General features: G+C 39.6%; 1 protein-coding gene across 4 annotated transcripts in view; it reads right to left on the minus strand.

Moving 5' to 3' along the window:
- Positions 1-201: 201 nt before the first annotated feature.
- The window catches only part of exoc6 (exocyst complex component 6), a 49,827-nt gene continuing 33,964 nt past the window's right edge, over positions 202-16,064 (minus strand). For all 4 annotated transcript variants that reach the window (XM_070851354.1, XM_070851353.1, XM_070851357.1 and 1 more), the window contains exons 20-23: positions 11,965-12,106; positions 11,484-11,557; positions 2,790-2,902; positions 202-967 (exon numbers count right to left, since the gene is read on the minus strand). In XM_070851354.1, the coding sequence (XP_070707455.1) occupies positions 841-967; positions 2,790-2,902; positions 11,484-11,557; positions 11,965-12,106 (456 nt within the window). In that variant the 3' untranslated portion in view covers positions 202-840. The remainder of the gene's footprint in view (positions 968-2,789; positions 2,903-11,483; positions 11,558-11,964; positions 12,107-16,064) is intronic.

The following is a 16,064-nucleotide window of genomic DNA, read 5'->3' on the forward strand; positions in this document are numbered from 1 at the left end:
GCTTGGTGGCAGAGTGAGTGTTGAAATGATAACTCTCCTAAGAGGCACGTACATGTTAAAACTGAATGTTGATTTGCTGGTCAGATTGAGATTTTTTTACATGAGACCCATATTAAACAGATGCTCAACTGGTAGCTCCTATTTTGCAACTGATTTGTTCATCTTTAGAACAAAATGCAAGAAACTACATGCCACCTTCACCTATGGAGGACAAAAGTGCCTCAAAAAAAAAAGTTGTATTGGAGATGTAGAATAATATGAGTTTGAGAACAACAGGAAATGCCCTTCACTTGTGTTGACCTTTGACCTCACTGTCCCGTGCATCATTTCTTCTGCTGTACCGGTCTCTCTCTCTGCAGCTACAATCATTACACTCTCACAAATGTAGAAAACATAGTCTGTTTTATCATGGCCATTAAAAATACTCTACAAAGAAGTTACTGTTCACCCCTGTGAAGTGTCTGGTAAACTGCTCAATATGGGGGGGGGGGGTGTATTATTTACATTTAGAATTCAGTATACGGAGAGGATATGACTTCATGTATGGGCTGCATGTGCTAGGAGTGTGTTCCCTGCATGCATTGTGAAGTGTGTGTATTGCTGTGCCTTTATGTGATGTGTGTGTATGGAGACGGTCCAACAAGTGTGAGCAGGTTCACTGTGTGGTTCTTCTGTTACTGTTACAATACATATGTGAAATTCTCCTTCCTCTGTCCTGGCAGTGCAGTGCGTGCATGTGACTGCAGGCATGCTTCATTCTTTATATTTCTCTTTCTGACACATACATCCCTCCTCTGTGTGTGTGTGTGTGTGTGTGTGTGTGTGTGTGTGTGTGCGTGTTTAGGACGACATGCCGTTGACCAGGCTCCTCAGTTGTTTGACCACAGTCTCTATCAGCTTCTGTTTGTCTCTATCGTTCTTCCTGAATTGAGAGAAGATGTTGTTCTTCTTACTGGTGTCCTTCATCCTGGATGCAGAGACAGACAGAGTGTCAAAGGGCCAAGTCACACAAACACATTTGTTTGCTTCCTGCTATTTATTAGATCGTTACTGTCTAGGTTTCAATTTGTAACCGTGTTTCTCTCAGAGACATCAGCCGTGGATATATCAGTTTGGATTGGTGGAATAAATTAACTATTGCTTTTGCACAGCATTGCAGTCACTCCTAGTCAAACCTATGCGGTGCTTTTGAAAGTGTGGTTCACTATGTTTTTGATGTCGACAAAGCTGGCCATCCAACTCAGACCAACGGTGCCCAAAAAGGATGGTTCCTGTCCACTCCCAAATGGGCTCTGGTGCATTTCATTTGTTGAGTGGAATTTAGAAATTCAAACTATTATTGGAACCATACGCAGATCGCCTTAAAGGATAACCACGCCCTCATTTTTTTTTTTTTTTTTTTACATATTTTGGGTTCAAAATGAGTATTAGGTAGAAACAGGTTTGGAATTGGTCCAGTAGATCGCCTCAGCCAGCAGCCATAAAAAAGCATGTTTATGTTATTGTGTGTTGCACAGATGCTATGTTGGATCAAAACTATACCTGTAAAACACACAATAAGTCACACAATAACAGCAGTAAACCAGCAAGTTCTGTCTCTGTCACTGCAGTCTGGTGACTTTGAAGAGAGTGACGTAATGGCTGATAGATCTTACAGGTCTCTCTCAGTAGGGATCCTTTCCATAATATTGTCAGGCAATTCAAATAATCTGAGGGCATGTTGTGACAATGATGCAGTGAGACATTACAGCCAGCCAGCCTCTAGGAAATAATACTAATTATTTAGTTCCTTGGTCTGGCCGAAATGAACAGAAGCACAAGTGCAGCATGTCATATTTGTTTAGCAAATAAAAAAATCTGCCTGCTAGATTATCGGGTTTGACCTTAATTAGACAGAACAGGCAGCGTTTTCATCAGGCAAGTGACAAACATGACAATGGCCAATGGTGCGTATGCAAAAGTAGTTCAAACATGCTTATGTCATTCCAGCCAATCATGTAAACCTATTTAAATAAAGGATGTTTTACTAAGTTAAGTTATTAAAGTTAAGGATGTAAAAAACATTGTTGCAAAAATGATCAAAGACATATTAATAAATCCAAATATATTCTAAAATGATCTGGTGCAATGGGATTCACAAAACCATCACACACTGGTTAGTAGTGTGTAGTTTGTGTGCATGAATTTAGCCATCGATTAAATGAAAGAATTTAAGCTGAACAAAACTATTATGCCTTATATCACTATCTGTGCCGAACTCTTAACCGTAGAATCATGTTTAGATTGGTCACACTATACTAGTGGTACTGTGCACATCTGAGTATGTATGGAGATGAAAGAAAGGCAGTGAGGAAGCTGCACCTACCCCCTGTAGACTCTGAGCCGCAGCAGGAAAACAGCAGAGAGAAGATGATTTAGAAGAGCAGCAAAGGATTAGAGCAAAGAATCAACCAACATACAAGGGGGAGGAAAACAGACAAAGAAGCTACATGCAAGAATTAATATAATGAAGTGCTATCATTGTGAAATCTTCTGAAGCACTTCTGTGCTACTGATGTCATTTCCATCCACCTGTGTTTGTGCATTCAAACAATAAAGTAGAACACAAGTCAAACATCCATGCAGTGACACTTGGAAGGCGTTTTACACTGAAGACATGTTAGCCTGTTTGTTTATTGGTGGCTCTTCACACACACTCTAACAGCACACCCACATCCTAAGCCTCAACCCTGCACAAATGTCACTTTGAAACATCATATCCATGTCCCCAGCACATCAGATGCACTCACTTCTCCAGTAGAGCCAGGGCAGTGGCTGGGTTCACTCTTAGGTACTTGGAGGTTGGCTGGCCATAGTCAGCCAGGTAAGTTGACCAGTCCCACACCATGAACAGGTCCAGAAGCTGCAAAACACAGAGGTATACAACAGAACGTCAGAGAGGAACAGAGGTATACTGAGGCTAGTAGAGGGTGAGACTTTGATGAGGGAAAGAGACAGATGTGATCATTTTGTTGTATACATTTGCTGTACGTTTGAATGATATAAATGAATGTGTTAAAGCCAGAGTTGTGGGAGCTGGTAAAATGCCCCATCCAAGGGAGATAATAAACAATACTGTGAAAACTGTGCACCAAGCGAACTCTACAATATGTGACAGTTCATATTGCATTAGACATGTTATCTTAACCCTTTATCGGGCAAGGGACCATATTTGGTAACGTAAGTGGGAGATCAAAATGCCGCCCCATGTCTCATCATGAGGCAGTAGAAGTACGAGATCTCTCCAAGCCAATCAGCGACAATCAGGCTACATGACAGACCGGCAAGAAACAATATATGGTGACTTCACTGACCCTGATTTTCACCATAAAGTTGAATTTTTTTTTTTTTAAAACTCTTTAAAAATCTTGTAATGACCACCAGTAATGGTCTAGGGTTGATATTATTAATTTCTAAGTATTTCAATCAGTGCCCTATAAAGGATTAAACAGTTAACAAATGTCACTTTTTGCAAAACTACATAAAATAAATAAGAATTTTAAGTAAAAATAATCTAGACTGATCAACTAAGTACTCATGTACCTGTACATACTTAAGTGTATTTGCCATATGGAGTTTTAACAACTTACAGGCGGTTAAACGTATAACTATATGTACTATATATATATATGTCAGTCTGCACTGCAGTGATCACTTCAGCTGTGTACTGGGGAAAATTGTGCAATTTTATAGAATTTATTTGCCATTGAACAAAAAGTTAAAGGGTAACTGGTATTTCTAAACCTGGGCCCTATTCTGAAATGTCTTAGTTTGAAATGAGTGGTAGGTACAAAAGTTTTGGAACTGGTCCAGTAGATCACCTCAGCCAGCAGCTGATATTAGTGTGAATGCCTGGAGCATTCACACTAATAATGGCTGCAACGTGATCCTTTGGGACAAATGTGCCCGATCAAAGAACGTCCACTAAAAGTGTTCGTTCTTGTCACTCTTCAAAGTCACCAGACTCCATTGACAAAAACAGTAATTTTACCTCGCATAAGACAGGAATCACTGGTTTACTGCTGCTCCGATCGGTTAGTTTGTTTGTACCACTGTGTTTTAAACAGTTAGTTTGGATCCAACACAATATGTGTGTAAACACAAAAATGATCTTACAGGTCTGTCTCTGTAGATGTCCTTTCTGTAATGCTGTCAGACACAAAACAATCTGCGCCTGTGAGCACTTTGATTGGGCACATCGACCCCAAAGTTGCAGCCACTGCAGCCTGTTTTGTGGCTGTAACTGAGGACATTTACTGGACTAACCCCAGAACTTTTTCCACCTACCACTCATTTCAAACCCAAAATATGTAAAAAAAAAAAGGTTTAAAAGTACAAATGTAGCATCTTACACTCTATAATCATTAGATCATTACAGCTCCACTCAAAATTATTAAACCCCCATTGCAAATTAGGTGTATTGGCAAAATGTACAAACTTTCAGCTGTGTTCAATGAACAACTCACAACAATTGAAATAGCTCAACACAACTAACATAAGTGGTTTCTCCAAATTCAACACAAAATGCCATTTTTAATGACTACTGCAGTCTAAAAATTATTCCACCCCATGAATAGAATCCCTCTTAAGAGCACCCATTTGCAAATCAGGTGTCAGCACTAATCAAGAGTCTCGTTAGTTGCATGAGGTGTGCTTGAGATAGAACACATCTAATACCCAGACTGGCTACAGGTTTGTTCACAGTGACGTTTGGTTGCATGTTAGACAGAAAGGGAAGTCAAGAGAGTAGTTTGCAAGTTCAGAGCTAAAGGAACACTGGCTGCACTACCTGGATGTGGCAGAGAGAGGAAGCTATCAATGATATTTGATGATTAGATTTCTGAGGAGGCAGGAGGCCAAAAACCTTTGAGCGACTGCAGAAGACCTGCAGCAAGACTTGGTGGCAGCAGACACTGAGGTTTCACTTTCTTCAGTAAGGAGCAGACTAAACACTGAAGGCCTCTTTGCAGCACACAAACCCAAGAATACTAGAGAGCTGGAGGCTGTTGTCCTTGAGGAATGGGCTAAGATTCCTCAGGAACGCTGTCAGAACCTGGTGTCTGACTGTGCATCATGTTTGCAGCAGGTCATAACAGCAAAAGGGTGCTTTACTAAGTACTAATGATGCTTGTCAAGAGGGGGTTGAATGATTTTGAGACTGCAGAAGTCATTAAAAGTGGCATGTTGTGTTGAATTTGGAGAAACTATCTATAATATCAGTTGAGGTATTTCAATTGCTGTTAATTGATCTTAGCTGTAAGTTTGTACATTTTGTCAATACACCTCATTTGCAATTGGTGTTGAATAATTTTGAGTGCAACTGTATCTTAGATAAAAACAGCATTGATGGCTGAGAGGACAGAAGTCACCCTCACTACAGCCTGTAAGGTTACAGTAAACCTGAAACAATGCAGGAGATACCCTGTGCCTGTAATTAGTAGAGACTCCTGCAAACATATGTCTGAGCAGAGGGAGAACTGTGTTAGAGCCAGGTCAGGAGCAGGGTCAGATCATGTGATGACGGTAAACTGTAGTGCATCCTGGGTCACAGAGTCACTCAGAGATGTAGAGAGAAGACAGAGGATTGAGAAACGCAGAGAGAGAGAAGGGTGGTGGGGGGGGGTCTGCTGCTACATGATGAGTGTTAAGTGTGAACAGGAACATTTAAAATGAACCCCCCCCCCATGACCCCTTGTTAACCTGATGGAGATGACCCCCCTCCCACCCCATCCACACACACACAGTGTATGCTAATGTCACAGGGTGAAACAGCTGGGTGTTTGGGTCATGTTGAAAGAGCAGTGAAAGAACAGCTTTGTGATAATAGCATTATTCAGCTGACTGAGAGACTCCGACACACAGGGAGAGGCTTAGCAACAATGCCATTATCCTCACCTGGAGCGGGTGATGAAGTGATGAGCCACAAGCACCCATGTAGAGGGTGCCACATCTTACTCTCACATTTACTCAATTCATGACAATTACTGGGATCTCACTGATTTGGTACGACAGTTCCTGAAGGGAAAACTCCATTTTATTATATGATCTTATTTTATAAACGTGACTCGCAGTTCTATCACTTAGAATGCATTTGTGCACACTGTTTTCCTGTGCAGTGAGGGATTATTATTAGTGCCATTTCAGGTAAACGGTCTGTATTTGTATAGCACCTTTCTAGTCATTAGTGTGTGTGCTCACTAAAGCCCAATGGATCCTGTACTTTTGAAACGTATACCAATATTAATATTTATCACAACTATGATAACAACATATCAGCCGATATTCAATTTTCACATAATCCATTACACAAACAAATGCATTTTTTAAAGGAATTCCTAAAGTTGGTTATTAAACAACTGTGACTGAGATATGTAAAGAACAGAACAATTAAAAACGTACATGCTTACATTTGTTGGTCTATTTGCAGTGTGCAGTAAATCATCTATGATTGGCTGGTCTCAAAATAATGCACACATACTGCAGTCATCACAGAGGTTAAGTTTTTAATACTGAGTATCTTCTCATACCAACTCCTGAGCTGATGCATATTTTCCTATGAAATACAGTTGCACTATTTACCCTTGTGCCTACAACAAAACAGAGTTGTCCCTTGTTACTTGAAGTTAGGCGTTCATTCCAATATGGGTAAAAATGTAATATTTCAATTTTCATGCAGTTTAATTTAACTGATACATGAAATATTTGTAATGAAGATGAAGAGCATTTTCGTCCGTTTAAGATTTACTGCTTCTCAATATCCACCCAACCAAAGGAAATCTCTTTCACGGCACTTCACTCTGTCACAGAATCTGACAGATGACCCCAAATGCAGTGAAGACACTGATCAGTGTAATCTAGGAGGCTTCCCCAGGGCGAGCCGAGTCATGTCGTCGCAAGAGTGAAAAAGTAAAGTTTTGCTCTCGGCATCAGAGAGATAGAGAGATAGTGTGTGTTTATGTGTGGCAGTCGCTGTGGAAAGGTTGACTCGTACGATCTACTGGGGGTCATTATGTTGGATGTTTGCTCCAAAACCCAACTTGGCTACAGATTGAAGGAGTGAAGTAAAGGTGGCTGGCATTGCCATTAGAGGCAGTGTATGAAGGGTGCTGCCACGGTGGCCTGGATTGTGGATAACTGGTGGAAAATGGGTGGACAGCAGAAACTGCAAATTTGCAACTATAATGAAAAATGTTGAGAACACACACCTCAAACTTTAGGTGCCTTACACATTTTTACATTTTGTATTATTATGCTATTGGTCCAGAACTGATATTCCCAAACCATAATGAGTTTGAGGTGAGAAATGTATGTAATAATGTTGAAAGAAATAAGCAATTGAACTGTAACAAAGACATGGTGTCCAGGGTTAGACTGAGGTGAATGCTTATGATTAACGGAAAAGGGCCTGAGAGAAAGGAAAAAGACAATGAAGTGTGTGTGTGTGTATAATTTCCCAAAAGGATAGATTCAGATAAATCATCATCTCTGTGACATAACTTCATAGTTGGTGTGAAAATTGATGCTTTCACCTTTACATTGAACAACAGGTTAAGGCGGCATTCTGAAACTGTAGAAAAACTCTTTCTGCTTTCCTTTCCTTTCATGCACTAATATGCACACGAGAAAAGGCAAATTCCAGGTCTGACTAGATCATCTGCTCCATGTTTACACCTTTAAAAACCTGTGTGATGGATGACTCTTCTGTGCTGAATGACTGAGGGTGTTGCGTTAAGTTCTAATTGCATATACAGCCATTGTTAGACATGTTGGCTCCATTGTGTGAGAAAGTACCTGCCGTTTCTCTGGCCATTTGTCTACTCACAACATGGTAGCATTTCTGTGATGCTTTACCCTCCACTCTGCAAAAGAGGGTCTGATGTTCACTCAAACAAAAACAGGCCGTCTCTTACCCTCTAGGCTACATCAATACCAATACATTTTGATCTTAAACAGCAACATAAAACAAAAGCAATCTCTGTACACACAAGCATTTTAGCAATGCACCATGATTAATCTCTGTGAATAAAAACACAGCTGAAAATGTGCATCACATACACCCAGTGTGTGAAAAGGAAGACCAGAGAGTTCTTTGCTTGGATTGATGAGGAGGTGGAACTGTTACTGAATAAAGGCAGCAGGGGAGGGACATGTTGTTACTGCTGAGACCCACACAACACACACAGTGAAAATGAAAAAAGACAAAGCTAAGGGATCCACACAAAGACTGTATGTTTACATAATGTGATGAAAAAAACCACATTATGTAAACAAACATTTTTTATTCAGTATTCATTATTGTTATCATTTTTTTAAACTCCCAAATGTTGATATCAGTATCATCTTTTTCTCAGCTCTCACAGATGCGTCTTTGCCTCGTGTTACCTGGAGTGAAATTACATGTATGCGTCCACCCACGTTCCATTCACCTTACATGTGATCATGACACCTCAATAATTTGGAAGAAAAACATCTGTGGCATAGATAGATAGATAGATAGATAGATAGATATTCCTTTATTTATCCCACAATTGCCCTCTGCCAAGGTTTCTTGTCGCTGTGAGGATGTAAACTCTTGAGTGTCGTGTACAAATACAAATATCCTCCAACAAACATCACATGACTTGCACTCACGTTCATTTATACCTATAACACTGGAGAGGAGAGTTATACAAAACAGGAACCGCACAGTCTGCAGTAAAGACATTTTCCATATCCACAGCATGTAAAGATAGCACATCCTATCATTTCCACGGAACATGGGGAACTTCTCTGTACTACACCGCATTCTGTGCATCACACCTATAGACGAATATATCGTTCTTCCCTCCCATGTAAATGGAATTGGTATTGTTTATTTCAAACGTTATACATTTACTGTGTTTCTATAAATGATATGGTGGGACTTGATGCAGTAAAAGTAAGTAGAGTAAAAATAAAAAGCTGGATGAAAAATACTGTGCATCTAAAAGTCAGTCATAGCAGCAGTCACGATATAAAGGAAAGTGCAGAATGACCTCTGTGCAACCTCAGCCTGTGGATGCATCTCAAGCCCTTCACCTAAGGCTAGGATTAACATGTCAACCAAGCAGCCTGCATAAAAGGGAACATGGACACATCTTCTCTAATGAGCTGCATCACAGGAAACTAAGCTCTACTGTGGCTGTGGCTACCACTGAGGACACTGAGGTCATGTCCTTTGTGGGGGGTTTTGCCAGGGAATTTGGGGGTTTTTAGCAACCTGGTGCAAACATTTACATTCTACAATTACATTTTTGGCATTTAGTTTGATGTAAAAATACAGACAACAGCTTCCGTTACTTTTGTTTATAGGCAGCTGTTGATCACCAGGGGAGTTTCTTCTGAAAGAACTGTGCCTTTTAAACTGTATTCATTTATATTAGGAAATGTTATTCTTAATATATGTTGAATTCTATGCTTACCATTCTATGCCTACCTTAAGTACAGCTGATGTGCTGACTAAAAGACTTGGTAGGTTGTCATAGGATTTAAATGAAATTCATTTACAAAAACTGTTTCAAATAAACTCTATAAAATCCATCATAGTCATAGGCACTAAATCATGTCACCCCTCCCAGAGAAATTTCTTAGAAAACCTGACATCTTTAAGAGAATAAATGGATAAATGAATGATTCCATATTACTCAACCAGAATCTAACTCTTGTCAGTATGAACGGAGCTTTGAAACAGTATTTAGACCTTTTTGTTGAGAAATAAAACAGTAATGCTTTATTTATGAGATGTCAGTTCACAATAGTTTCTATGGGAGTTTCCGGAAGGATCCCTGTAATTGGAACTGATCGTTGTGAAACCAGAGCTCTGAATGAGCTACTTTAGTAATAGTTTAGATAGCTTTAAAATCCAAATAATTCAAACATGTCAGATCATTTTAGAGAAGAAGGGAGTGAAGGGATGTCTGACACACGACCTCAGTACTTCTGAACTGGCTTTGGGCCCAGCGCACACAAAAAGCAGGTCACTGGGGCCACCTCAGCATCCCATCGACATGCCTTTAAAATGCTTGTTTACAATGTCTAAGTTTACAATGTCATGCTATTATGTCAATGAAAATCATGGATCGACCTCTACCCTACAATTCTGGTGGATTGAAAGGATTTGTTCACCCCCTGGGGGAGGGGCCCTTGAAAACACAGTGTCAGGAAAGGAAAGATATTTGATTTATATACTCTACACAATTGAACCATATGGATTGAATGAGGGTTACTTTTTTCAGAATGAATGTTCTGTGAAATCAACCCATTGTGTTTTATGACTGCTCTATAAGTTGTTTCAATATACACACCACACCACACACACACACACACACTGATAAAGACATGGCTGATGCGCAGAATCCTTCACCTTTATATTCCCACATAGTTGTCCCTTGCCCTCTGTTTTCATGTCTTCAGTTATTACTTGAAATGTACAGCCAAATGTTTTGACTGTAGGAGGGTGATTTATCCACGTCAGATTCAGAGGCTCATGTTACTGTAAAAGTCTTTCAAAGTTTTAAGTCCTCTTGTAGCGTATTAAACAAACTCCCTCAGTATGGTGCTGTGACCTGGACTGGATGCAGAGCAAAGCCTCCACCTCAGGCTCAGATTAACAGGTCAGTAGAGAAATGAGTTGATGTGACCCAGTAACACTTTACATACCACTGGTGTTTACAACAAAAAAAGAAGGTAGGAGGTTTGTGTCTTTTCTTTACGAGGTGAACTATCGGACAAGTGAATACTGAAATACTGCTCTTCACTGGCTGTTACCCCGAGTTGTGATTGATTTGGTATGCCAACCTCTATGAGGTGCTGAATGAAGACTATTACAGGAAACTTAGAAACAACATTTGACATATTCATTTGATTTAAAAATGAAAATGTTTCTTCAGTGGGCTCCATTTCAAAGCACAGGATTGAAACCTGTTATCATTCCCAACATGATGACACATGTTTAAAGCCCCTGCGTGTAGGATGTACACATTTCTGGCTGTGGCAACTCATAGTGGATGAGTCAAAAGAGATAACCCTGTCCCAACACATCTGATCGAGGGACACTGAGAATGATTGCTGAGAGCAACACAGACGGCAACAGTTTCCACCAGGACTGTCTGTCTCATTCTATACACCAAGACTTAAAGAGCAACTTACAGGTTAGAGACTCCATCCAATCAATGTGTAGGAACATTATAGAAAATATACTCATATATATTCCCAATAGTGACTTCTGGAGTCAGTTTTGTGATAGAACTTTAATGATAATGATAATTTCTGCCCTTTTCCCGTCTTGTAAAACGTATTAATCCTGCATTAATATTGTCATTTTCAGACAAGGTTAAGTATAAAGGTGAAGAAAAAATTAACCTGCAAGTTGCTCTTTAAAAAAAATGAAGCTGTCTTAAATTCATTCTGTCAGTGAGACAATTTACCTGTCGTAGGTCGATGAAGGCCAGCTGGAGCGTGTCTCCCTGAAAACCAGGGACCGGCTCTGAACTGGCAAACACTGGGAAGAAACAAAAACACACAACCAAACAACAATCACATTACAGTATACAGAACACATAGCTAGTATCAGAGACTGTGGCTCCACACCTGCTTCTTAGTGCTGGACACAGTGGACAGTATATTCATTCAACTAATTCAACTTCACTTTCATTATCTATATAAAAACACCACTGATTGCAGGATGCTCCTGATTTATTGTGTTTTTGTGTATTTTAATACTTCAACGAGCAAAGAGTTTTCCAAAACTCCAGAATGATTATTCTTGTTGTGTATGAATCAGGTTAAAATCAGATTATGATATAATATGTTCTTTTATATATTTTGAAAATGCATTTCAATCTGACTGCCGTCTGATAAATCACTAAATAATCAATAAAAATGACAATTCCATTTATTTTTACTTACATTCACACTGAATGACGTCTAAGTTGAATTGCTGAATGGCCCCCATACTGATCTGTTTCAGTTCTGTGTCCAGCAGCATCTGCATCAGTGATGTGGATAGATGCTTGCAGGCGGACATACAAGCTGTCTGGGCCACTTTACCCTGCAGAGACGGGGACAGTGGGTAGGAAGGAGGACAAGGAAGGTGACAGAGCAGGAGAGGATGCAAAAGAGGAGGGAAGGATGGAGGTTTAGGAAAGATTAATATGAAGATGAGGAGAACAGGGAAATGAGGACAAAAAGGCAGAGAGAGAGGAGATGTGAGGGCATTGGAGGGGGTGAGCATGAATAAAAAGAGGGAGAGTTCATGCTCAGAAAGTATTGAGGTATGAGAAAGTGTATAAGGGGGACAGGTGAATAAAAAGAGGTATAAAAGAGATTGCGGAAAAGAATAGCAATAGGTTAAATGGGGATAGAACAGAGGGAAGGTTTGTGGGAAGAAGACATAGGAGTAAAAATAGATATGGGGGATAAAGAGCAAAAAGGGCAAAAGATAATAGACTGTTAGCGCCACCTTGAATTCTAACAGAGATACGGGTGCAAATATGTATCAGTCAAAGCAAAAAGCACCTCACACAATCAACTAACTAGCCCAGGGGTCAGGAACCTATGGTGTGTGAAAAAAGACACTTTATTATTAAAGTTTCTTCCAATTTCAGGAGTTAATTGACAACACAATTTAATGTGTTTCTGCTTTGAGAATTCGGCAGCTGCCAAACCCCACTTGGAGAACAGAGCGGAAAATGCGGAAATGACTTCTGTCACCAGAGAAGTCCAACATATACAGCAATATAGCTGTGAATGAAGTTGTTCTTAACAAAAGAAGAGCCCACATTTCTGGTCAAAAGGAGAAACACACCTACATTTGAACATTTTGATAAGATTTGGATATCAACAGGTTTTTGGATATGTACAAACATCACAATGCCAAGTTTTCAAAAAGGTGGTTGAAAGAATAAAAGAGGGAAGGTTGTGTTTGCACGGGCAAGCAAGTCCGCAACCGCTGGGTGCAGTGATATTAGTGGAATATTCATTTCATTAGCCATGTCAACAGCTACATAAGAAAATTATCTTCAAAATAAGGGCAAAAATGGTATATTTGGTGCATGGCAACATATTCAGAGAGGAATTCTCAAATATTAAACGCTGGCAGAGAGTTCAGCCACACAAACATGCAAAATCCATGACATTTTGTAGCAATACAAAATTTGGAATCTATCAGTGGTTTTGCTCCTACTGTAAACCTACTCGTGCTGACCTTTGAGGGAAAGGACAGCTGGAAAAACAGAGGAAGCTAGTAGAAGTGGCCAGCTACAATAGTACACCAACCAGTCCAACCAGATGTTTCAACAATTCTAGCACCACCAACTTTGTGAGGCTTCTCAGATTAACTTTGATGTGCTCCTTTCTCTTGTGACAAGGGCTTTAACATGTGTTAAAACACAATTGATAAAATTGCTGTAGTGAATGCTTTTTCTCTCTGGGTATAGACCACTTTGCAAAGTAAGATTATCTAAGACGGTGACCTACAGGGGCAAAGGGAACTGCCGATAAGACGAGTCTATTTGAAATCACGACCGAACCAAAACAGGAGTCGCTGCTGCTAACACGCGGAGAGACCCATCAGCTTTAGCACGAGTGGCACAAGACTAAAAACTGGCGAGGCAACACACACGTATCCTAGCGTTTACAACAATGTGGACAGAAAGGTGCTTGAAGCTTAACGATCTGTATCAATGCATAAATCGATACAAATTGCAATATGGTAACAACCAATCACAATGACAATGAATAACTGATAGAAAAGCAAGACACAATACAAGAAAGAAAAACAGACAAAAGGACAAAGATGGAGCATGTGGGTGTTTAGTCCAATCAGCCATGAGAGCTCTGTTCTGTGTGCAGTCAAGGAGTTAAAGACAGGAGGTCAATTTTCATTTGAGGTTTTAATTTACTTTTGTTTCAGTTACCCAAACCTCAAAAATATGTGTCCTCACTTGTCCCTTGATCATTCGGATTGTTACCCTTGTCTATTAAACCGATGGTATAGTGACCGTAAACTGTTTGCACTACGAGATATATTCAGACTAAAGCCCAAAGAATGAAAATAATCAATGACAAAAGTAAATTACCGTCAGAAGCATTTTTCAAGTAAAGTGGAGTATTTGAGTAAATTATAGAAGAAAAAGTCAAATTAATAATTAAAAGTTAATATTATAAATGAAAAATAACATGATTAACTTGACAAAAAGGTTCCCAACCCCTGATCTAGCCTAGAAAAGAACTACGATACAATGGAATTCATCACACATAAAAAACAAGTCTTAATTCTTTTTCATTTGAAGAGATTTTTATGTCATGAACCTTCACCTTACCATGAATTTCTCCTGAAACATGCTGTGATTACCATGAAGTGAAATTATCATTGTGCCATAAAATCTGTCACTGAAATTTGAGAGGCCTTTTCTAATGCTAATAATTTGTGTTCTCTGCAAAACATCACATGTGAAACAAAAATCACAGATAGCCCAGCACATGCAGGTTAGGCACAATATAAGCTCAATCAATAATTGTACATATGTTTCCAACCCCGAGATAAGAATCGTGAATGTTTCCGCTACTTGAAGTTCCCTTGATTTTGTGCCTTTTGTGAGCAGGCATGTTTTAACTTTATCTTATCCAACTTGAAACAAGTGTTCAGCACCCCCTCAAGTGTTTGAAACACTAACAGTAACTTTTAAGGGATCTATAAATCACAGTTACTGTTTGTGGTGAACAGGCACACAACCACAAATCAACACAAGCCATTCTCACAGATACTCATGCAAGGACTCTCAAACCCAGGGATGATGTGGTGACCCCAATGTCAAGGATAATGCACAGCTAGTAGTCTTACTGAAATACAATGCAAACACCCCTAGAGAGCTACAGAGGCTTGATATAACAACAAGAATAATAATAATAAAAATAATAATACATATATTTGGCTTTCCTTTGTTTGAGATCCACAACATCCCTTTTGTCCATCACATTTCAACGTCAGAACTGCAAATTTGTTACATCACACAAGCAAACTGCTGACTCAGTACGGACTGATAGCCAACTTAGAGACAACTGACAGATGTAGCACGAAGAAATAGGAAATTCAAAAAAGTTCCCACTTTAGACATGTGAAAACGAGGCTTTTTGAAAATGGTGTACAGAATGCCAGTTTGGGTTTTAATGGAAGATGTGGAAATTAAGATTTAAATAAAAATAACACGTTACTTTTAAAGAATTGCACCATGAGGTCTCACAAAGGCAAAAGATCAAAAATAAAAGATGACCCTAACTCATTCCATTATTATACTGTATGTTTTCTACGGTACACCTTAGAATTAAAAGAGCTTCACTCTTTAGGTTAAATAAAAAACTGTGAAAAAAAAAAATCAAGAAAGTGACAGAAGGCATTCTCAAAAGTAACATGAAAGCAGGAGCATGGGATGATGTGCCAGACAGTAACAGATAAACTAGTTCTGATAGAGCTGATATTCACAAACTGCCCAATGACCTCGATTGAAACAAAGCAGTGAGGGGAGAGAAAGGATACTGACGCTCATTTATGACTTTCCATCATGCAGCTTGAGTAGCGGTTTACAGGCTTGTTTAGAAATGGTATCAAAGTTGGTCCAACTTTCTAATTTCTACAAAAACAAATCCCAAGAGTGCTCCTATTCCTTTCGATACCTTTGTTCTTTAAGGGTATCAAAAGGGACCAGAAAAAATTATGTTCCTTTTATCAGGGATTTACACATCATTAACTCTGTGATCATCCTTCACAGGAACTTAGGAATAGTACATGTAACAACACAATCAAAGATAGGCAGCATGGTGGTGCTAGTTAACACTGTTGCCTGACCGCAAGAAGGTTCCAGGATCGAATCCAGGTTTGAACCCGGGGTCTCTCTGTGTGGAGTTTGCATGTTCTCTCCCATGCTAGCGTGACAGTCTCCGGGCTCCGGCTTCCTCCCACAGTCCAAGGACATGCAGGTTAGGTTAATCGGTCACTCTGAATTGCCTGT

This window comes from Pempheris klunzingeri, chromosome 20, assembly GCF_042242105.1.
Source record: "Pempheris klunzingeri isolate RE-2024b chromosome 20, fPemKlu1.hap1, whole genome shotgun sequence".
Lineage (NCBI taxonomy): Eukaryota > Metazoa > Chordata > Actinopteri > Acropomatiformes > Pempheridae > Pempheris > Pempheris klunzingeri.